Here is a 22,511-nt window from a genome sequence, read left to right as displayed (position 1 = left end):
ATTCTTAAGGTATTTTTATAATTAATAATAATATATATCTATATACTTTAATTTTATTTTTAATTTTCTTTAAGGACTCTTTAGTAATTAAATTATTTATTTATTATTAAAAAAAAGGTATAAATTAATATTTTATAGCTTAAGTCCTAGGCTTTAAAGTAGCCTCTATTAAAATAGCCTTTTTTTTATTACTTAAGATAATCTAAGTAGCTTTACCTTTATTATAGAAGTTATAATAATATCTTACTTATTAGCTTACTATCTAACTAGGCCACTAAAAAGTAATATTATAAAACCTTATAAGCTCTTTTAATTAATTATATTATCTATAAATAAAGTATTATTATAAATTATAAAGCCTTCTCTAGGTTTAAACTATAAAGTATAAAAATATATTATATAAAAATAATATAAGACTTAATTAGCTACTTAAATATATTTCTCCTTAGGGTTATTTATAAACTAAGCTAATTAAGAAACTATAAAAATAATATCTAGCCTTATAATAATACTTATAAAAAGGATTAATTTAATTACTTTTTTATATTAATTAATTATATATTTAATTATTATTTCTTTACTTAAAATAAATTCTTTTTTTATTATTAAAGATTTATTTAAGGTATCTATAATATATAATTTATATATCTTCTCTAAATATATAATTTATATAACCTAGATATATTTTAAAATATAATCTTAGATAATCTTTATTTTAAGGAATTATTAAAGCTTATAGCCTCTAATTAATTTATATTTCTTCTTTAATGACTTAATAATTTAAGATATATTATTTTTATCTTTTTTCTTAAATATAATAATTATATTATTTATATAAAAAAATATAAAGACTTTATCCTTTTAGTAATAATATAGCTTATTTAATATTTCTTTATAGCTTAAGCTTTAAAATATATTTCTAAGTTTTATTTATTATAAAAGTAATATAACTTATAATCTATATAATATTTTATATAAAAATAATATTTAATTCTTATTTTATTTTTTTTTAAACCTAAGAGGTAATTTTATAAATATATTACCTTATAGTCTTATATTAATAAATATATTTATAGTATTATATTATAATAATTTAAGATTAAATTTTATTATAATTACTAATATTATATAAAATAACTTTTTAGCGAGGGTTATAATATAAATATCTTTAATACTTAACTTTTATTATTAGTTTCCCTAAATAATAAGCCTTACCTTATACTTTTATAAGTACTTATACTTATTAAACTTATAAGTAAATACCTATATATAGTCTAGTATTTATAAGTTATAGACCTATAGATTATACCTTATAATCTCTATCTAAGATAATATCTAATAATAGCTCTTTAAGTAATCTCTTTATATTTATTTAAATTCTACCTTAAACTTATATCTAATTAAATTACTATAGGAACTTAGAGCCTAAGATAGATTTTTTTTATAATATACTTATTTATTAAGTTTAAGGTATATTAGAGCTATTTATATCTTATACTTAGGCTTAAGCTTACCCTTAATATATTTATTTCTTATTACCTTTAAAATTAATATATTCTTTTTTTTTATTATAAGTATTATTATTATTTTTATATAAAATACTTAGTTTAAGATAAATAAATTATTTTTTAATTTTCTTATTTTATTTTAATTTTAGCTTATTTATAACCTTATTTATATAAAAAAGCTTAAAAATAAGCTTTTTAATAATATTAAGAGGAATTTAAATCTTACTTAAGTATATTTTAAGTTATTAATTTATATATCTTTTATTAATTTTATCTTAATAATTAATAAGTCTTTAATAAGACTTTTAAGGCTTAATTCTAATATTTCTTACTTATTAGGGCTTTATATAAGATTTATAACTTAATTAATTTATTAAATACTTAAAAAAGCTTATAGATATTATTAAATCTCTTTTAAAGTTTATTCCTTAATAATTTCTCTTATTTAGACTTTATTAATATTAAAAAACTCTTATTTATTAAATATTATATCTTAGGTAATATAAATCTTATTAGTTATAAAATTTTATATTTAAAAGATATTCTAAGAGTTATATTTAATTAAGAAACCTATTTAAGCCTTTAGATTTATTTTTAATTAAAGCCTCTTATCTTTTTATTATATTAAGTCTATAAAAATAAAAGCTTTAAAGTTAATTATTTTTATATACTTAATATAAGGTTAGTTTTACTCTTATATATATAAAATACCTAAAAAGAAGTTCTTATATAATATTTTTTAATATAGACCTTATTTTAAAGTTTAATTAAGTAAATATATAGTTATTCTTATTATTTCTAGCTAAAGTTCTATAAGTAGGTTATTATTAATAATTAATAGTTTTACTTTCTTTTTTATTACCCCCCTAGAGTGCTCTTTAGAGCTATTTTATTACTAAGTATAAGATATATTTTTATTTACCTTAATTCCCTTTTTAATAAGCTATCTATAAATTAAATTAGCCTTTTATAGCTTATTATCTATTTTAAGGATTTAAAGCTTAATATTATATATTATATTAAGTATTTATATAAAGTACTTTAATATTATAAGTAAGCTCTCTTCTTAATAATTAATAAAGTAATAATCTTAGTAAAAACTTAATTTTTAATTTATAAAAATTCTATATAATATATAATTATTTATCTTTTTTAGATAATTATAAAAGTCTAATAAGACTTATTTATTAAGTTTTAAGGCTTATTCCCTAGGTTTATAATACTTTTAATACTTTATTTTTATTAGTTTATAAATATTATATTTTATTATAATTAATTCCTTAATCTTAACTCTAAATATATAATTTATTAAATACTCTAGGCTTCTTAGTCCTAAATGCCTTAAGTAATAATACTAGATTATTACTTAAGCTTAGCTAAGCTTCTTTATAGTTTATAAGTTATAGCATAAATACCTTATAAGAAATATAATATATTTTATTATTTTAGGGATATATTTTAATATATATTAATTATATTTTTGCTATAGCTTATATAAGGCCTAATTATTAAGGTATCTAATAATATCCTTATTATTATATTAATCCTATTAATATCTAAGTTAATATAATTAATATAGGGATATAAGGTTTATTCTTATATTTAGATAATATATAATATATTATAAATTAAGGATTTATAGCTTATTTTATAAGTTTTATATTATAATATTTATATTTTTATATTTATAAATTAATAGCTATTTTAAGCTAATAAATATACCTTTTTTATATTAAGTGCCTTTTAATAAAATAAATTACTTAGCTTTATTAAATATATAAATAATAATCCTAAAGTCTAAGATTAATAAGTTATATAATAAGTATTTATTATTTAATACTAAGAAAGTAATTACTTTCTTTAAGATATAATATCTTAAGCTAAATAATTAATTTAACTTCTCTAATAAGTCCTTACTTTTATTTTATAACCTCTTATAGAGTTCTTAAACCTCCTTATCTTACTTAAGATATTACTCTTATAAGTCTAGCTATCTCTAAGATAATTAATATTTCTTTAAGGTATTTTCTAAGAATACTACTTAATATAAAGAGAAGTTTAAGTATTTATATTATTTTTTATATAATATATATTACTCTAGTATTTCTAGAGATTAATAAGGGCATTTTATAAAGCCTTTTTTTAACTGTTATATAAATAAGTAGCTTTACTTTAAGTCTTAAGAAGATAAGACTTAAAAAACTAATTTAAAGCTTTTTTTTATTACTTAATTAATTATAAGCTTATTACCTTTTTTTTTCTTATCTTAAATCTCTTATTAGAATTATATAAAAAAAGTTAATAATAAGTAAGTTTTATTTTTAATTTTCTTTTTATTTTAACCTTATTTAATCTAAAGAAAAATCTTAAAATAATATTTTAAAACTTTTTTTAAGTTATTAAACTAAGTATTAAGATATTATACTTTAGCTATTTATCTAAGCTTTATAATTTATATTAATTTTTCTTAATTAATAATTTATTTTTCTTAATTTATTTTATTATTTAAGGCTACCTTTAATACCTTAAAATACCTTTTTTAAGCTTATTTCTTTTATAGGCTATTATTAATACTATAAGCCGCTTTTAAGTTAAAAAAAAAAGCCTATAATATTATTATACTTAATTAACTTATTTATAGCTAATAAATATATCTTAATATAATATAAATTAACCTTTTTAATTATTTAATTAAATATATTATAGATATTATTTATTTATTTATTATATTAATTAAGGTCACTTTAATAAATTATTAACTCTACTTTATATACCTCTTAGTCCTTTAGAATTAGTTTAATAAATAAGATTATAATATATTTACTTTAAATAAGTCTTATATTATATACCTTAGCCTTAAGGCCTTTTCTTACTAAGTAATTACTTATTTTAAGTCTCTTTAATTTCTTTTTATAAAAAATATTAAATTAACTTAAGTTATTAAGTTAACTAAGTTTATATATTTATTTTATAGTTATTTTTATAATATAAGACTATTTAAAGGAATCTTAATTATTTAGATTATTTAAGAGATAAGACTTTATATTTATAATAGAAGATATATTATCGCGGTAGAGATATTAGTATTAAGGTTAGTTTTATAGATTTAATATTTATTTTAATAATTATAGCTACCTTAAAGAAGTATAGCTTTAAGACTCTTAATTATTAAACCTATATTTAGTAAATTACTTAATTAAACCTAACTATATAACTCTTACCCCTCTCTTAGGCTAATGCCTTACGCTATTCTTATTTAGAGGGTGCTATATCACGTGACCTTGCCTTAACTAATTCCGCAGTTCATTCTGCTAAGATGCAGTGCGGAACCCTCTATGCATACTCATATATATATAATAGCTTCGGTTCAACAGCTACTATATTTATATCTCGGTTATTAGATAAAAGCCCTTAACCCCCGTATTAATAACCCTTAGTAATAAAATTTTTACCCTATCGCTGATCTAGGCTAGAATAATAAATATATATAATAAATTCTATCTAGTTAGTAAAATAATAACTTACTCCTAGATTTAAAGCTACTATAAAATCACTATGGCTTAGCTAGCCGAGTGGAATCCTGCTATTAGATCTTAGTATATAGCCTTATGGGCGGATTATTATATTTGCGTTAGTATTATTAGATAGTAGCCGTCCTTAACCTAGCTACCTAAGGGAGATATAACCCTTACTCCTTTCTAGCTAGGTATAATTAAGGGCTATAAAAGGTTCTATCTCGTGAGTAAGACGATAATATATGCGTCTATTTAGAACTACTATAAGATTACTATGGCTTAGCTGGCAAAATGGAACCCCGCTGTTGGTGCTAAGTATATGGCTTTGTGGGCTGATTACTATGTGTGTATGTCGGCTTGATTTGCATCCCGGTTGTGCCCGTGTTCCCGCAGTTCGGGCAGAGCAAGGGTGGTGGCTTTGTCTGAAAGATTCATACTTGGTAATATATCAAAACGACGTTCAGGTCATGAGTTTCCGCATTTATTCTAACAATATGTCTATCCTTGAGTTGGTTGTCACTGACCACCATTGGTCGTGATCGTAGCCCTCAAATAAGAGATTTTAGATTCAGAGCCGTAGAAATGCTTAATATTCTAAGTGCATTGTGGATTTGAATCCCGTGAAACATCCGACAAGCCATGGATGTAGGCGTGGTCTCAGTGCTTCTAGGAGCCTAGAGTTATAGCAAATTCTTTTGACGAAACCTCATAAGAGGCACTATTATTCTTTCATATGCTTACTATGGGTGACTTTCGACAATCGCATTCATCGATCATCTCTTTGTGACAGACAGGAGGTTGATAAATTCCACTCCCATTACCTAGTGCTTACTGGGCTGCGGGTGCGTAGTGGAGTCAGATGCGGAAAGTCTAACCAAAGAAGGAAATTAATTCCGCTGGCGCTGACAAACATTGGCCAAAACATCACCTCTTCTACCCTATCACTATGACGGCCTTGTTCTTCAATCTGTCCAGACGCAAGAGGAACACGCCAAGACATCTCAATGCATCCCAAAACGCGCAAGGCCTGTGAGTCGTGCAAGTCTGCCAAGCGAAAATGCACCAAGCAGCTTCCTCAATGCCGTCGCTGCGAGCTCCGAGGGTTGGCCTGCTCCTATGAAGCTCATCCGCGAATGGTCGTTTACGGCGCCAATGACAACGTTGATGGTTTGATTAGATTACCACAACACCACGAGGAGCAAGTTGTCCCATCTTTCCTGAAGCCTTCTCAACCAGAGATCATCGCAATTGATCCACAGCTGGGACTAGAGCTGCCCACAACAACCATTTCCCCATCTCCATCTCTGGATGACCTGAGATCGGCTTGGTTCCTGACCCCAGACTCCTGGGAAGTTAGTTCCGTTGATACTTCTGGTCTTGTGCCAATATCAGTTAACGAAGTACACATTTGCTTCGACAAGACCAAAGACTGGCTGAAGGAATGGATTGAGACTGGAAGCAACCCCTTCATCCACGCCGAACTGCACAAAAAGAGCGTCCCGAGCTGCATACAGGATGCTTTCATGGCTCTATCAACATATTTTAACAAGACGGACAAGACCAGCGATATGGTCTATCGATTTATAGAAGACAAGGCAAACAAGCTTGCCGTCTCACATGATTGTCATCAGGCTAGTATTGTTGACGAGATTGGTCGCGTACAATCACTCTTCATTTACACTTTTATCCGCCTTTTTGACGGGAATATTCGCCAACGGCACTACGCAGAGCAGCACCTACCTATCCTACACCGCTGGGCCAAGCAGATGCTATCTCATGCCTCATGCGCCACAAGCGACGACAGGCTACTTCTTCACAACGCCCTCACAGTCTACACCCCAGAACTCACCTCAAATCCTCCTGTTCCCTGTCAAGCATCTCCAGAGCAGCTTCTATGGCATGCCTGGATTCTCTCTGAATCAGTCCGAAGGACATGGTGTGTCTCCATGATGATCCAGTCGGGCTATGAGCTGTTGAAAACAGGCAGTGGGCCGTGTTTCGGAGGGGTACGCATCACGACGAGGAGGGGCGTCTGGGATGCCAAGACAGCGGCGGCGTGGACTAGCATATGTGCGGAGCGGAGTGTAGGATTCTTACACAGGAACGAGACGGAGATGCTGTTGGAAGAGAGGAGTATGGATGAGGTTGATGTGTTTCCGCTTGTTTTGATGGGGCTGGATTTTGGGCCTGATAGGATGGAGAGGTGGCGGAACAGCGGTGGACGTTGAGGTTTTCGAAAATAATGTCCATAACTATAATTTAACTCCGATAGGATATATGTCATCAAGTTACCTGGACAGTGTCCATCATGGCTATTGGTAATAGGACGAGTCCGCAACCCGCAAAGGTTCCCGCCGAGACCCGCCTAGCTTCCGCCGCATATATGATCTTACCCAGCATCGTCAACGTATATAAACTCTCGAGAGGCCCTTCGAATTGAAGTTCTTCATCTCAGAACAAAAACATCCATCTATCCATTATTCAATACCAATCATACCAAACAACGTTATCCCTCATCACCTCTTACAATGGCTAGACAGTGGATCTTGAACAGCCAAGAAGGCTTCGAAACCTCCCTCGAGTACCAAGAGAATGTTCCCGTGCCCTCCCAGGCAGGCCTTGGTCCCAATGAAGTCTTGGTCAAATTATATGCTGCCAGTCTCAACTACCGAGAGCTTGTCATCGCTGGTCCCATGGTAAGTCAATCTTGTCCTTAGATATCACACAGCCCTAATTCAAAGTAGGGTGTCAACGGCCCCATCACTCCTCCCGTGGTGCCGGGCTGCGATGGCGCTGGCACTGTTGAGGCAGTCGGGTCCTCAGTCAAGGGGTTCAAACCTGGAGACAGAGTCGTGACCAATTTCGATCCGTCCATCCCTGACGATGCCTTCTCCACGGTCGCTCAGGTCCCAAGCATGCTTGGACAAGGCACAGATGGAACACTCCGATCCATTGGTGTGTTCCCAGAATGTGCTCTTGTCCATGCCCCTACGTCTTTGGACTGGCTGCAAGCCGCAACTCTTACAGTCACATACACGACTGCGTGGAACTCACTCTTTGGCCTGAAGGGTAGAGAGGCTGGGCCGGGTACTTGGGTCTTGGTTCAGGGAACAGGCGGCGTCAGTATCGCGGCGCTCCAGCTTGCGACTGCCGTAGGTGCAACTGTCGTGGCGACAACTTCATCCGATGAGAAGGCTAGCAGGCTCAAGGAGCTTGGCGCTAAGCACGTTGTCAACTATCGCACCAACCCCCACGGCTGGGGTAAAGAGGCGCGAGCTCTGACACCCGAAGGACGGGGCTTCGATATTGTTGTCGAGATTGGCGGCAACGAGACGCTTTCGCATTCTCTCCAGGCCGTCCGCACTGATGGTATCGTCATGATCATTGGCGGTGTCGGAGCAGCAAACGCCGAGACGGTTCCCATGTTTGCAGCCCTCCTCCACACTTGCATTGCTCGAGGTATCCTTGGAGGTAGCCGCAACCAGTTCAAGGAGCTTGCTCGTTTCATCGACGAGAAGAAGATTAAGCCTGTTATTGACGATGTGGTTTTTGAGCTGGCAGAGGTCAAGGATGCTTATCGGCGATTGAAGGAGAAGAAGCACTTTGCCAAGGTTGTCATTCGCGTCGATCACTGATGAACGGGCTGCGATTGTTACTTTCCATAGTATTGCATATTGTAGTTGACAATATGATATTTGTGCATTGTCTCTAGGCTGTTGGAGAACCAACATGAAATGAAACCGGGTGATTCGATTGACACTCTGAAACTCGCCATCTTGGCAAAAGCATGGCGTGCTTGGGCCATCCAAATCTGGTTGTCGGTCCACTTTAACAAGGATGATCGCCGAAGCTATAAATAACCATGAAGAATTCCCGTTCAACTCTGTTCTGTAGATCCCCCAGATATTCAACCTGGGAGCAAAATTTACGAGTTTTCAAAGCAAGATGAGTGATTAACAGAAAATAGTGCATCCTTAGCCATCAATAGTTATCCCTTTAACTCTCACACTAAGCAACTGCAGTAGCAAATCACACCTTCCGTTTGAGGCTGGACGCCGGAGCAAACGGTCCAGACCGATCTCGATCGTATCCCATGGGGCCACATTAGCGGGACCAGGCACGTGAGTGGCGCCTCAACCTCCGACTTCCAAGTTTTGACCAAAGCCTCTCCTTAACCGCCTCGACGCATGTTTTCGACTGCCTATCCACCGTCGATGCTCGATTCGGTCTTGATGCGTTTGTGACCCCTGTCGCCTTATCTTCCCCGTGCTGCAGACCATCGGTCATGGCCTCCACTGGCGGGAAGCCGCTGTCTTTCCTCCCAAAGGCCGACGCGGTCCTGTTGTCGTCCGAGCGCAACCCCCCGCCGCCTCGTCCCGAGGTCGTTGGACCGATCTATGACCCGGAACAGATCGATGAACCGATTGAGTCTTGGTCCCAGGACTTGGAGTCATGTTTCTACCCTCCAAAGACGGACCCTTATGCACCCTCCTCGGTCCCGGACAAGCCCTGCCCCTCTCCTCGGTATTTACGCGCTCATCTAGCCAAGAATGAGAGGCTCAGATTGTCTATGCTATGGTACTACACCCGAGACATTATCAATGAACCTGAACTTCTCGCCGGTCTTCAGGAGAAGGCATGTCTTGCTCAGGAATCCACAGGATGGGAGTACGCCGTCATCGGCGTTCTCGATGTCAACGTCTACATTCGCTTAGCTACAGTCGGACTTGAGCTCGCTATCCTGCCGCGGGGTGAAACCCTCTGCGCTCACACGGTCACACAGCCTCCTGGTGTATGGTATTTCTCTCTATTCCCTTACCGCAAGTTGCTGAACTACTTTCTAGAATGTGTTCCTTCTACCAAACATGATGGAGGACTGGCGATATCGGGAATCACCGTATGTTGAACAAGGAGGACTTACGGCCTATGCGGGCGTTCCACTCCGAATGCAGCACGAATCTGGCGAATGCGTTGGGCTAGGGTCGCTTTGCGTGGCATCAGCAACCAGCCAGGATCCTTTGTCGAAACCTCAGCAACAAACACTCGCTCGTCTGGCTGATTGGATCGTCGCCGATATTGTGCTATGCGCCAGAGCAAAGCGCCAGCGGGAACGTCACCGGATGGCTGAACTCATCGCTGAGGTTGAGCGGGACGATGACGATACGGTGTCGGAGGAGCCAGTGCTTAGAATCATGAGGGCTGCTTACCCGGACGCGACAATCAGCCTTCAGTCTTCCAGGGCTGGCCACATTGAGACCGAAGGAGGGCGTCCCATCCTGTCATCGAACATCGAAAACGGTCTTTGGGAGGACACGAACTACATTGACGAATTCATTGCTGGCTCAAACCAACACGACACTCCCTCCTACAAGGTGGTCCGGTTCGTTGCTGCTCACTGTGAGAGCACGCTGGGCCCATCCCTACTGGTTGTTGCTACCAAGGACTTTAGACATATATTCGACGATGTCGATTCCTGGTTTGTTCGGACCTGTGCAGGCATGCTCTCCCAGAGGTGGCAGAAACGCCTGCTTGCAGAAGTGATGACAGCAAAAGAGACATTCCTCCGAGGCATCTCTCACCAGCTCCGAACCCCAATTCACGGCATCCTTGGCGCCGCAGAGCTTCTTGCAGAGGACTTGAAGTCGTGGGACTCGAAAGGAAACGACACCAAATCGAACTTGGCGGAATTGGTGAGACCTATTGTCGGTCTCGGGAAGCCGTCACTCTATCTCGAAACCATTTCAGCGGCAGGACGAGATTTAATGTCGACTGTCAACAGTATGATTACTCTCAACAGATGGACTGATATCGCAATGACAGATCGACAGTATGCGGTTCATCACATCGAGGACCTCGAGACGGAGCTAGCGAAGGGAGTATCCGATATGATTTCAGGCGACACACGATACAAACCCTCAATATTCTTCAACTACGATCTGCCTGCAGGTCGCGAGAGCCTTCGGGTTGACCTCAACCTCCTTCGAGACAGCCTGCTGCCAATCGTCATCAATGCGATTCAGAACACGAGAACAGGTATTGTGGCAGTAACCGCATCGATGGGAAGGGATGCCAAGAAATTCGTCGTTGATGTCGAGGACACCGGTTGTGGCATTCACCTCAAGGACCAAAAGCGCATATTCGATCTTTATGAGAAGGTTGGCGAGCACTCGACACGTGCTGGACTGGGCCTCCCTCTCGCTGTCAAGTTTGCAACGCTACTGCGTGGGTCTGTCGAGTTGGTATCATCAGAGGTTGGCCGTGGTTCGCATTTCAGAGCAACCTTTGGAGATGTCGATTGCGTCTCTTCGCCTGTCTCGTCGAAAACACTCCGTTCGAAACCGAAACAAATCCCACTCAAGTTTCACAGGATGGCATCTGGATCAGAAGACGGACCTTTGTCTGCACATTTTGAGAAATGTCTGATACGGAATGGCTTTACTGCCTCGGAGACTACAGACAACTGTCTTCTGATCCTTGATCTCATACCCGACTTAGAAGAACGCCGCACGTGCTTCTCGAAAATCCCGCGCGAACAGCCCGTCATCTGCCTTATCCCAGGGTCAGAAGAGCAAGAGACATTGGAGCCAACTTCAAACAACATCGTATACGTTAGCGGCCCCTTTCTGACCTCAACGATCAACCTGGCACTTGGAGAGATCGATAGGATCATGACGGAGATGAGCGCTTCGCGGGACAACCTTTCTCGTCCGAATGGGCCGTCGCCCTTAGCAACGAATGACGAAAGCTCTAGCTCAGACGAAGGGTACGGGTCGATGCCTGTTTCTCCCCCTTCAAACACAGCTGCAGACGGGATCGACTCCGATATGGGCACCATGGCTCCATCGGTTGGCGAAACAAACGCATCAAGCCATTTAGAATCAAGGCCACCTACCTCGATCACGAAGGCCCCCACAAGCCCTGCTAAACCCAGAGCCTTACTTGTTGACGACAACGTTGTTAATCTTCGCATTATGGAGATGTATTGCAAGAAACGAGGAATACCTTACTGCTCTGCAACTGACGGCCAGCAAGCTATTGACATTTTCTCAAAACAACAATCATTATCCTCTGCCGGCGGAGGAGATGCTTTCCAACTCATCCTTATGGACTTACAAATGCCAGTGTGCGATGGAATTGAAGCGACTCGACGCATACGACTTTTAGAGAAGCAAGCGAATTGCGAAGCAAGTGTTTTGTTTATAGTGACTGGTCAGGACAGCCTATCGGACAGGGAGGCTGCAAGCAGTGTTGGCGCGGATGAGTATCTCGTCAAACCTGTTAGCATCAAGCTTTTGGACCGAGGATTGAAACGATATTTCCCTGCTTTTGAGGCTGGTTAAGAGCGTGCGAAAAAAGATACGAATTATATGCTTGGAGTTAGGATACTTAATGATCGATAAATTGTCTTGGATCCGACTCCTTCTTTGGGACTTGTGACATTTGCTAAGTTGTGTCATGGTACTGAGTCCCTGCATAGCCTGCGCAAGGCTAGCAGGGGGGGCGAGAAGGTAGGAGGAGTAATATTGAAGAAAGAAAAAAGCCCAGAAGCAAGAAAACATCATGACAGCAAACGAGAATCCATCGGTTACAGGTATGGCCCAAGAACTTCCTGTGTGTGGTCCCAAACCCTCTTCTGCGCCTTCTCCCGGAGTGCAGACACAACCTTTGCATTCGGAGTGGAATCGCACTTGTAGTTGACGATAAACAGCCCGTTCTCCTGCTTCTGCAGCGAGTTCACACCCTGCTTCCCAGCCCACGGCACTCCACGACCACCAAAAGCAGCGCTGGTACTCTGGAACAAGTGCCTCTGTGCAGACTCTTCGTCGCTGAACGAGAACAGAGAGATGAGAGGCTCGAGGATAAGCCAGACGAACCAGGACATGAAAGTGCCCTGATCAACGCCCCTGTTTACGTTTCCTGTGTTGACCCATCCAGGCCAAGAGTGGATGAACGTCACATTGGGGTTTTCGGCAGCTAGTTTGTCCAGAGTCGTCGTGTTCATCGTGAGGACTTGGAGCTGAACCTTTCTGGGGCCAAAATTCTCGGGCTTCTTGAGGTCAATGTCGTCGAGTTCCAGCGAAGTTGTTTCTAACCCGCCTCCCAGAACGCCGACCACTCTTGGGGATTCGGCTTCCCGGAGAAGGGGAAGGAGATGGAGGATGAAGAGCATTCGCGAGTAGTACGCCAAACTCTGGACAATTTCCAGGCCCTCGGAAGTCTCCTCACGAGCGCCAAATGGTGCGTAGCCCGGGGTAAGGAACAGAAGGTCAACGCGCGACTCCTTGCTCTTGATAACCTCGCATAACCTCTTTGTCTCCGCAAGTAGCGAGACATCGCCTTCAGTCCAAATAACCTCGGCCTTGGGATTGATCACGCGGAGTTCCTCGATGAAAGCACGCGACCGCTCTTCAGAGCTCTTGCGTCCAATCAGATAGATTCTGACGCTCGAACCGGTTGCGACGAGGGCTTTGACTGTGAGCTTGCCAATGCCTGACGTGCCGCCAACAAAGACGGCGACGCTTGGGGCTGTGACATCATTGATGAGAGAGTTGGAGGCTTTGATTTCAGTGTAGGAAACCATTTTGAGAGCGGTTGAGTCGTGTCCGGCGGATCCGAGCAAGTTGCAGAAGGGGGGACAGGTTAGGGGAGTTGAGAACATGGGTTGTCGAGTAAGTCAGATGACCGGGAACCCGCCACCCCGCCAGCCCCACTTTAAGCCACAACACCAAGGACCACGATCACAACGATTACTTATATCACGACGAAGAGAGCTATTAATTGGCCAATTTGAGTAAATTAGTAATATAAATAGATCAAATGATAAGAAAATCAGCTCCTTAGCAAGCCTCCTTTTCCTCTTCTTGCCGCATTTGGCTCCTTATTGCAAAAAGGTCTCTTATCTCCTGATAACCTGATTAAGTGGTTTATTTACCTTCCGTCTCTTTGCAATATATAATTAGCTCATACGAGCTTCTAATTAGTCAGCTCGATCTAATTCTATTACCCTTTTGAGGGTCTTTTTCTCTAGGCTCCTGCCAGCTAGCCGGCAAAAGTGCCTATGAGTTAGGGTTAATTGCTTAACCTCGAAGAGATCTCTTGCAAGGTTAGCTATATCTTTGGTCTGCTTAGGCGTATAAAAAAGGGGTACTTTAGGCTCCTAATTAGCTACTTCTAAGGTTAAATTACCTCCTTAGGTAGCTTAAGCTTCTTCTTCATCTAGTATTATAAACTGGCTTAAGAGTAGCTTTTAAATATTAATTAGCCACAGCCCTAACCCTCGCTAGCTACTCTTAATATACTCTTCCGTAAATATAGCGGCCTAAGCCTTATAATAATACTAAAAGAAAGTTACCTTTATTATTAGTCCTTCTTTAACTAAAGAGGCAACTAAAGAGAGCTTATTTTAGTAATTCCTCTTAAGGATATTAAAGCATAATAAGTTAAAGGGCTAAAAGATATATAATATATATAGCAATAGGTAATAAGGGTATATATTTGCCTTAAAGTAACTAAAAATAAAAGCCTTAATTAGGTAGTTATTATACCTATTAAGGAAAAGAAGCCTCTTCTTATTAGCTTTAGCTAGCTTAATATATAAGATAAAGACCTTCTCGAGCCACTTATGGCTAATTATATTAATAGTCTAACCCTTTAGAGATACCATAAAGAGCTAATTACTTATAAAGGAAAGATCCTTAAGAAACTACTATTATTAAGGCTCCTAACCTTTAAAGATAACTAATAAGGGAAGAACCTAGCTATCTGCACTTATATACTCTATAATAATTACCTAATTATATAACTTTAGGTCTTTTTTAATTACCTTTTTTCTCTCTAATTAGCTAACTATTAGGCTATTAAGACTAACTCCTTAGAAGATATTAATTTTATTTATATTCTAATAATACTAATACTAAATAATAATAACCTCTAGGTCCTTTAATTAATTAAACTAAGCCTAGATAATAATTACTTTAGAGCCCTTAATTTACTTAGCTTTAATTTAAACTATATAGAGGGTTTTAATTTATTAGTTGCGGGCTATAAACCTATTAATCTAATACTTACTAAGCGGCCTCGAGTCTCCTTAGACTAATAATATACGCTGCACTAATTACCTAATTTAGAAGTGCATCAACGGGGTTCTAAGGGCATCTTAAACCCTTAGCTAATCATAGAGCTCCTTTTTAAGGGTATAAGAAAGCCACTATTAACCCTCATAAGCCCTTCCTTTGGGCTCCTTTCCGGCAAGTCAGTCTCAAAGGGAAGATCAAGGAACCCTATGCTAATTAGCTACTTTAATAATAGACCTTTTGTTTTTAACTATTTAAATTGCCTCATTGAGGTCTTTATCTATATATTTAGGCATTCTAATTAGCTAAAATAGCTTTAATTTAATATAAAGATCATTGCATAAGTGATTAATTTAATGAGGGTTATGGTGTTGAAGAAAAAAGCGGGGTTGGCGGGTTCCCGGGGTGGCGGGTTCCCGGTCATCTGACTTAATGTTGGCTGAAGGATTCTAGGCGCCAGCCCCTTTCGCGTTCCGGGTTAGCCAATCACATGACGTTTTCCTTGTTACACCGCAGCAGCTGAACAATTTCAAGACGGGAGAATGGCAAGGATAATCCAACAGCTCTGAAAGTCAATAACTGAATCAATGTAAAATAGAGAGTCATGTAAGGGGGTAAATTGACATCTGCCTACCGGGATCATGATTTGTGACATGTGGATGCAGCCACAGTTTGCACGAAACGTTTCTTATAATCCCAACCCCGTCTATTGGCTATCTCTTCTCTAATCGTCTACTCTATTAAACTCTGAATACTCCTCCGATATAAACTCTTACTCCTAAAACTCGGCGTCAACTTGAATGGTATAGCTCTTCTCCGTCTGCTTGACCACGGTAACCTCAACTCCCCAGCCAGGAACCTTGTACGAGCTCACTCCACCGGGGGCCAGGGACAGCGTTCCATCATTCTTGTCGTATACGGTATCAGTACCGCAGCCACCTGATCCGGGCGTTACATCCAGAACACGGACAGGGCCATAGCCTGACTTGACCGAGGTGTCGACCGTGTATAGCAGGACACCGGGGGCGCAGACGCCTGAATCAAGACCCCCGGGGATGCGGGCCTCGGCGACAAGTGCTGAGGTTTGGTTGACGGCGACGACAACAGCCTTGATGTCATTGTCGGAAGTCTTGAGCTCTAGTGGTGTAAGGGTGTGCTCAGTAGTTCCTCGTTCCGAAACACAGTCGATGGACTCGTCATTAATCCAACCCAGGCGCCACTTGTCCCAGGCGAAGAAATCAGGGCCAACGCCGGAAACATCCCCCATGGCACTCCAACCACCGACGTAGTAACCCAGGCCGAGATCTTCGAATGGGTAGAAGTCGGCCAAGCACATGGTGTGACCCGTCTCGTGAGCCAACGCAATCCAGCTTTTCGGACCCCATGTTGTAAATGCGTCGGTTGCAACGGTAACGGTCTTCCTGGCGACATAATCACCCTGTCTGGTGTTGGCTCGTGTAACAAAGGTGATGGATCGAGAAATTCCTCTGGCACCGGCGTTGTTTACGGGAACAACGTAAAGGACGTCCGACTCAGGAGGTGGAGGGCGAGTGCCTTTGGCGGTATAGGCGTCGAGGGCATCCTGGATGTAGTCCTGGTGTTCTGCCCATGTGAGACCTCGCTCCCAGCCATAAGATGCTGCAGAGGCAGGCATGCGGTAGAACTTGGATAGATCGGCCGTGACATTGAAAGACAGAGCCCCTTGAGAGGCCTGTTTGTACCATTCAGTCGTTTGGGGGACCACCGCGTCGTAGAGCGATTGGGGGGTTTCGCCTTGAGCGGGTTCGGCATCTGAAAAGTCGACAAACATCATGAAGCCGTTGAGAGTTCCGGTGCTTGGGGCACAGTCGCCATTGTAGTTGAAGCCGACACTCAGATCCACGTTGTCAACGGCAGCTAGCTTGCAGGCGGTTTTCGACTTGGGGGGTTCGGGTTTGCAGGCGGCAGCGCTGGCTACAGCAGGCCAGAGAATAGACAGAAATAGAGCCTTCATGATGGGTGAGCTTGGCTAGAAAGAGGATGAGAGATGGTGAGTGAAGGGAGAACAGTTCTGGAACCTGCAAACTTTACCGTCCTTTATATCCTCCTCATTCTGCAGCCCATGAGGCGCATCGTGCTCAGCCAACTCGATGTTTTACCAGCATCACCAATTACTCAAGATTCACCAACTGCAAAGCCTCAATTGAATCGCCAGCGCGTTTCAGCTCGGGCAGCCACTGTCAGCGGGCGTCAGCGGACCTCGGGGTCCATGTCAGCGGGCCGGTCGCCTTCCCCGTATCGGGCTTTAATTTCACCAGCCACTCGGTGTCCATGAGGGCTATGCTATGCTTCTCTGATTGGTTAGTCTTGGGTCACTACAGGGTCTGAATGCATTGTTGTGGAGTCGCGATGGTGTTTAGACTTGTCGGCAACCATTTGTCGTTCCTGATTGGCATTTGACAATGCCTATTTTCGCAATCTCCGAGTGGTTCATGGGCTTCACTCAACCCAGAGCAGTGTCTAGTGAAGCCGGCGAGCCAGCTTCGGATCCATGCAGATTTCGGGCAACCCAGAAACGGTCCGTACTGTAGTTGCACAGATTCCAAGCCGGTGTGCAACTTCGAAACTTAGTAAACAGTAAAAACGAGAGAATCTAGTGACAAGGATGTAATCAAGGTAGCTACTTCAACTTCATTCTCTGGTGGAGAGGTTCCCGCCAACGAGATCCCGCATCATATTTTTAAGAGTGAGACAGTTGCCAGCCCGCAATTATCTCGTGAGGCTGCATTTTATAGGCTCTTACTAGTAAAATCTCTTTTATGATATCGGTCTAATACAGTTGAAATGCACCGTTGTGTTAGAAGCCAGCATCTCGGTGAGGAGACTGAGTGTTTGCAGTTGTTTCAACTTCATTAGCTTACCTACCTACCCTATAACATCATGCCCGTCGAAGCGGGCTGCCACCTCTCATTGTTGCTTTAATAACGTGCCAACAAGGAGTTAAAATTCCCGAGAATAGTGAAATCTACTTATCTGAATATTTCATGAAGAAAGGTAGATTCATAAACCCTTAAACCGGCCATTAGTTCATTGTGCTTTGTGCCCCGTTGCGTGATGCCTGGACAGCTCTGATGTTCGACATGCGACGAGTGATCATGACTAACAGGAACGGGAAAAGGTAGGAGCATCGTGTATAGGCTAAGACTAAAATTAAAACACGGAGGTTGGGGGAAGCAAGTGTAAACTGGTGATTCAGGGTGACTGATAAGAACACGCAGCCCAGTACGGGCTCTTTACCGTTCCAAGCCTCTATCGGTTCGTGCTTTATCGGCCTCACGAAATATTCCCACCATTCGGTCTCGTCGTCATCAACTTTAGTGAGCCGGCCAATTTCATCAAACTTTTTGTTCAAAGCGACGGCGTCTACACATCGACGATGAAGACAAAAGCCGCAGCTTTTCTCTGCCATTGGTTGTGGTGAAGGTTTATATCCTACTAGACGGCAGTCGAGTTCAAAGGTCGTCTGAGCTTTATATCTGCATATCCAATGGGTATGGTCCTTTCGTGTTTTCTTGGTTATAATCATGATGGATTCTTTAGTTGTGTAGAATCAACCCGGGGCTAGAATGATTTGACAGATTGTGTCTCTTTGTCTTGTTGCTAATTTAAAAATGGCTGCGGTATAGTTTTTATATTACTCTCCGTACTATGAATCATGGCTCATCTTTCACACTTAGTGACTGTGACATGACAAGCATCCATTCGCATCTCGAACTTCGTCGAGTCACTAATGTCATGTGGGACCGTGACCAGCAGGTTCTGAAGCTACCAAATCAAAAGTCAATATGGCGCTGGTAAGTTTAATATTTAGGCACTACTTGACGCCAATGCTTCTGCTCGCCAAAGCAGAGCCCTCTTTGGCGTTGTAGTTGTTACCTAGCGCCATCCTTCCGCTCTCGTAGACGAGATATGTACCACCACCATGTCAACACCCGTGGCTGCAAGGAAGATACAAGTACAACGCGCGAAATCAACAAGGGGAATGCGATATTGAAAGGGCAGAGCATAAGCCCTACCCCATGAGGAACAACTGCAAGCCGGTTGATGTGGAGTATGTTGAGCAGCCAGTTGACACCTATGAGGGCTTCAAGAAGTGAGTTATTTGACTACCAGACGCCAAGTCGGAGTGACCGACGCGCTGCACCATCGGAGCTGCGCTCCCTGCCTCAGGACTGAGCTTAAAGATTGGTGATCTTTCCTTCAACAAGGCCGTTCCCCGCTCTGCTCAAGACATTTTTAGCTAACTGTGGAACATGGACCCCCACAATTCACGGTAGCAACGATGCGATGTGTGACCCTCTCGCGTTTCCTGCGAATCACCAAGAAGGAATGACTTGTGCGCGAGTTACAAATTGATATCCTCATTCCTCTTTGTGACCGTGCAGAATCCTTCGTCTCTGCTGAGAAAAAGCCAAGGAAGCAGGATGGTTGTGATTGATAAGATGCCTCTCAGCTCCAAGACTTTTGGCGCAGATCCTTTTCGACGCTATCCAATCAGACCCGCCCGAGGAGAAAAGATGATTCGGTGGCTTGAATAAGCATAAAATAGAGCTCATCTGACTGCGAAGGCTGGCTGAAAAGCGGGATGGCATATGCTCTTAGCCGCACTTTGGGCTCGGCCCGAGTAGGGGTCTTGTGTAGCAGTTGTGCATTATCATACACTTTGGTGTCCGAGATCGGGAGAAGAGCTGTGAAGGAATTGAAATTTGACAATGCCAATGTTGGTGGCCTAAGAGTGGCGTCCATATCTGCAATATTATTACTTGGAACCAACAGCAGCTGAATGTCTAGCTTGTTGGTTGTTGTCCTCCCAAGCCCACTCTTACACGTGTGCAACGGGTAATTGCTTACCTGGGGGCTTTCAGTATGACAGAGAAATGGCTTTAACCTATATGTTGCCCCCTGACGTAACGCTGTACTCCCTGGCCGTCGATCCTGCTTCCCCTCCACTTATCAATCGCGTCGATCCCTTTGCCAGACCGTTCTGTTTCTCATAGTTTACCTGCATACTCAATCACGAGGGGGCAGATGCAACTTTCTCACACATACCTGAAGACCCTTTCACCCAGTTACCCCTGCAGGAGTCGCCATGGGATCTATTCAGCGCGAGACCACAATGGATGACGACGAGAAACACAAAAATCACGCTGATGAGCGCCCACCGACCAATGACGACAGAACATCATCGAACGAGGATGCTCTTGATGGTGTCAAGGGTATCGAAGCCATCTCTAAGACTTGGACAAAGACCTCATTGGCCGTCGCCTATGGCAGGTATGTGTAGCGCGCCTAATTGACATCCCCTTGAATTGAGTTCTAGGGGGATTTACGCTAGTCACGGGGTATCTGATTGGATTTCTGCAGTTTGTTGCTCATGGCTTTCATCACATCATTGGAGGGTCAAGTCACGGGCTCTGTCCTCATCTTCGTGACCAGTTCATTCCAAAGTCACTCACTGGTCTCGACCATCGGTGTGGTTCAAGCTGTCATCCTTGGTATGAATTTGTCATGTTAACGACGTACTTTTATGGCTAATGAAAGGGTATAGCTGTGGTCAAACCGCCAATGGCCAAGATTGCCGACGTCTTTGGCCGAATGGAGGCCTTTTGTGTTTCCATCGCCCTTTATACTCTGGGCTACATCCAGATGGCGGCATCAAACAATGTCGAGACGTTTGCGTCGGCTCAAATCTTTTACGCGGCGGGCAGTACCGGTCTGTTGATCTTGCAGCAGGTCTTTATTGCGGATACCACCGACTTGACATGGCGTGCCCTCTTCTCTACCCTTCCAGACCTACCATTCCTCGTTACGACATGGATAGGTGAGCGCATTGGTACTGGTATCAGGAATAGCTCTGGTAGTTGGAGATGGGCCTATGGGATGTGGGCCATTCTCCTCCCCGTGTCGTTTCTACCTCTTCTCATCTCTCTCTTCCTGAATGGCCGACGAGCCAAGAAGCTGGGCCTTGCTCCCGAGTCCCGCACCACGATGAAAGGAAGCCCAGGACAGATTCTCTTGAATCTATGGAGAGACATGGATATTGGTGGAATTCTCCTTCTGGCAGCTGGATTCTCTTTGATCCTCGTCCCGTGCACAATCGCCGCCAAAGTCTCGAATGGCTGGAGCAACAAGAGCATCATCGCCATGGTCGCATTGGGTGCAGTCTTTGTCGTCATCTATCCATTCTGGGAGATAAGCACTCGCCTGGGCAAGAAATATGGTGTTCAGGGGACGTTTGGAAAGATTCTCGCCAATATGGCGCCTTACCCTTTGACGCCTCTGCATTTGCTCAAATCTCGGACCTTCAGCGCTGGCTGTGTGCTGATTACCTTTTATTTCAGTAAGCCCCTTCTCACCTTCACGAAAGATGTTTTATAACTGACGGCTTTCTAGTGGCATTCTATCTCTCGGTTCAGCCGTATTTCTACTCGTATCTCCTCGTTGTTTGGGACCTCGACACACAGTCAGCTACCTATATTGTCCAAATTTTCAGCTTCTCAGGCACTGTGTCGTCTCTCATCGTCTCATTCCTCATCAAGTTTACGAACCGGTATAAGTGGTTTGTGGTCGCGGGATCCTGCCTCTACATCCTGGGCATGGGACTGATGATGAAATATCGCACCGAAGACGCCTCCCTGTCGGCTATAATTGGGACTCAGATCTGTATCGGTTTTGGCGGGGGCATGCTCAATGTACCGGCTCAACTTGGTGTACAAGCCAGCGGTGGACATCAAAACCTCGGATCCGCCACGGCCATCTTCCTCACGCTTATCAGCATTGGTTCCGCTATTGGCTCCGCCATCAGTGGCGCTGTCTGGGGTCGCAATATCCCTTCAAAGCTGGCTGCTTATCTTCCCGAAGAGTCCAAGCAGAATGCGACAATGATATTTGACGATATCAACGTGGCCTTGTCATATCCCATGAATGGCCCCGAACGCATAGCCATCAACCGCAGCTACCAGGAGACCATGAGCACTCTTCTCACCATTGCGGTATGCGTTTGTGTCCCGGTTTTCATTTGCGGCTTTCTAATGAGCGATTACCATCTCGATGAGATGGAACAAGGTGTCACCGGAAGAGTTATTGGTGGGGAGATTGGCGAAGACAGGATGAAGGCCCAGGGTAGCAAAGAGTGAAGCTCATATAACCCAGCGAGTTGGTTGAAGCGCCGCACGAACAGAGAAGTTCAACAGACAGGGAGTGCATCTGCAGTGGATACGAGAACCTAGTATATGGTTTGGATGTCATGAGTATGGATTTTAGCCCGTGGTTATCGTGTTGCCAGTATTGATCTGTTGCTGCCACTTCTTGAGTTGTTGCGACACGCATCCAATGTATTATTTCTCTTCTCTTGCTTGGCGAAATACTTGAGCAAT

At 41.5% G+C, this 22,511-nt stretch overlaps 6 protein-coding genes across 6 annotated transcripts; 4 read left to right on the top strand and 2 right to left on the bottom strand.

Annotated features, from left to right (window-relative positions):
- Positions 1-6,027: 6,027 nt before the first annotated feature.
- On the top strand, positions 6,028-7,251 carry MRS44_004066 (uncharacterized protein; the record flags this gene model as incomplete). The annotated part of the gene is made up of 1 exon (XM_046277975.2): positions 6,028-7,251. The coding sequence occupies one exon, from the start codon at positions 6,028-6,030 to the stop codon at positions 7,249-7,251; it is 1,224 nt and encodes a 407-aa protein (XP_046124094.2).
- A 300-nt stretch (positions 7,252-7,551) lies between these two features.
- Positions 7,552-8,658, top strand: MRS44_004065 (uncharacterized protein; the record flags this gene model as incomplete). Its single annotated transcript, XM_046271857.2, has 2 exons — positions 7,552-7,719; positions 7,768-8,658. 2 exons carry the CDS (start codon positions 7,552-7,554, stop codon positions 8,656-8,658), a joined length of 1,059 nt encoding a protein of 352 aa, XP_046124093.2.
- A 650-nt stretch (positions 8,659-9,308) lies between these two features.
- On the top strand, positions 9,309-12,363 carry MRS44_004064 (uncharacterized protein; the record flags this gene model as incomplete). Its single annotated transcript, XM_046268564.2, has 2 exons — positions 9,309-9,815; positions 9,868-12,363. 2 exons carry the CDS (start codon positions 9,309-9,311, stop codon positions 12,361-12,363), a joined length of 3,003 nt encoding a protein of 1,000 aa, XP_046124092.2.
- A 245-nt stretch (positions 12,364-12,608) lies between these two features.
- Positions 12,609-13,604, bottom strand: MRS44_004063 (uncharacterized protein; the record flags this gene model as incomplete). The annotated part of the gene is made up of 1 exon (XM_046274349.2): positions 12,609-13,604. One exon carries the CDS (start codon positions 13,602-13,604, stop codon positions 12,609-12,611), a length of 996 nt encoding a protein of 331 aa, XP_046124091.2.
- Positions 13,605-15,874: 2,270 nt separating this feature from the next.
- MRS44_004062 (uncharacterized protein) lies at positions 15,875-17,089 on the bottom strand (the record flags this gene model as incomplete). Its single annotated transcript, XM_065622038.1, has 1 exon — positions 15,875-17,089. The coding sequence occupies one exon, from the start codon at positions 17,087-17,089 to the stop codon at positions 15,875-15,877; it is 1,215 nt and encodes a 404-aa protein (XP_065478110.1).
- Positions 17,090-20,224: 3,135 nt separating this feature from the next.
- Positions 20,225-22,271, top strand: MRS44_004061 (uncharacterized protein; the record flags this gene model as incomplete). The annotated part of the gene is made up of 4 exons (XM_046279181.2): positions 20,225-20,409; positions 20,500-20,630; positions 20,684-21,475; positions 21,529-22,271. The coding sequence occupies 4 exons, from the start codon at positions 20,225-20,227 to the stop codon at positions 22,269-22,271; spliced, it is 1,851 nt and encodes a 616-aa protein (XP_046124088.2).
- Positions 22,272-22,511: the final 240 nt, after the last annotated feature.

The sequence above is a fragment of the Fusarium solani genome (assembly GCF_023522795.1).
Source record: "Fusarium solani strain SB1 chromosome Unknown bctg00000002, whole genome shotgun sequence".
In the NCBI taxonomy this organism is placed as follows: Eukaryota; Fungi; Ascomycota; class Sordariomycetes; order Hypocreales; family Nectriaceae; genus Fusarium; species Fusarium solani.
This window is presented reverse-complemented; position numbering and strand designations above follow the sequence as displayed.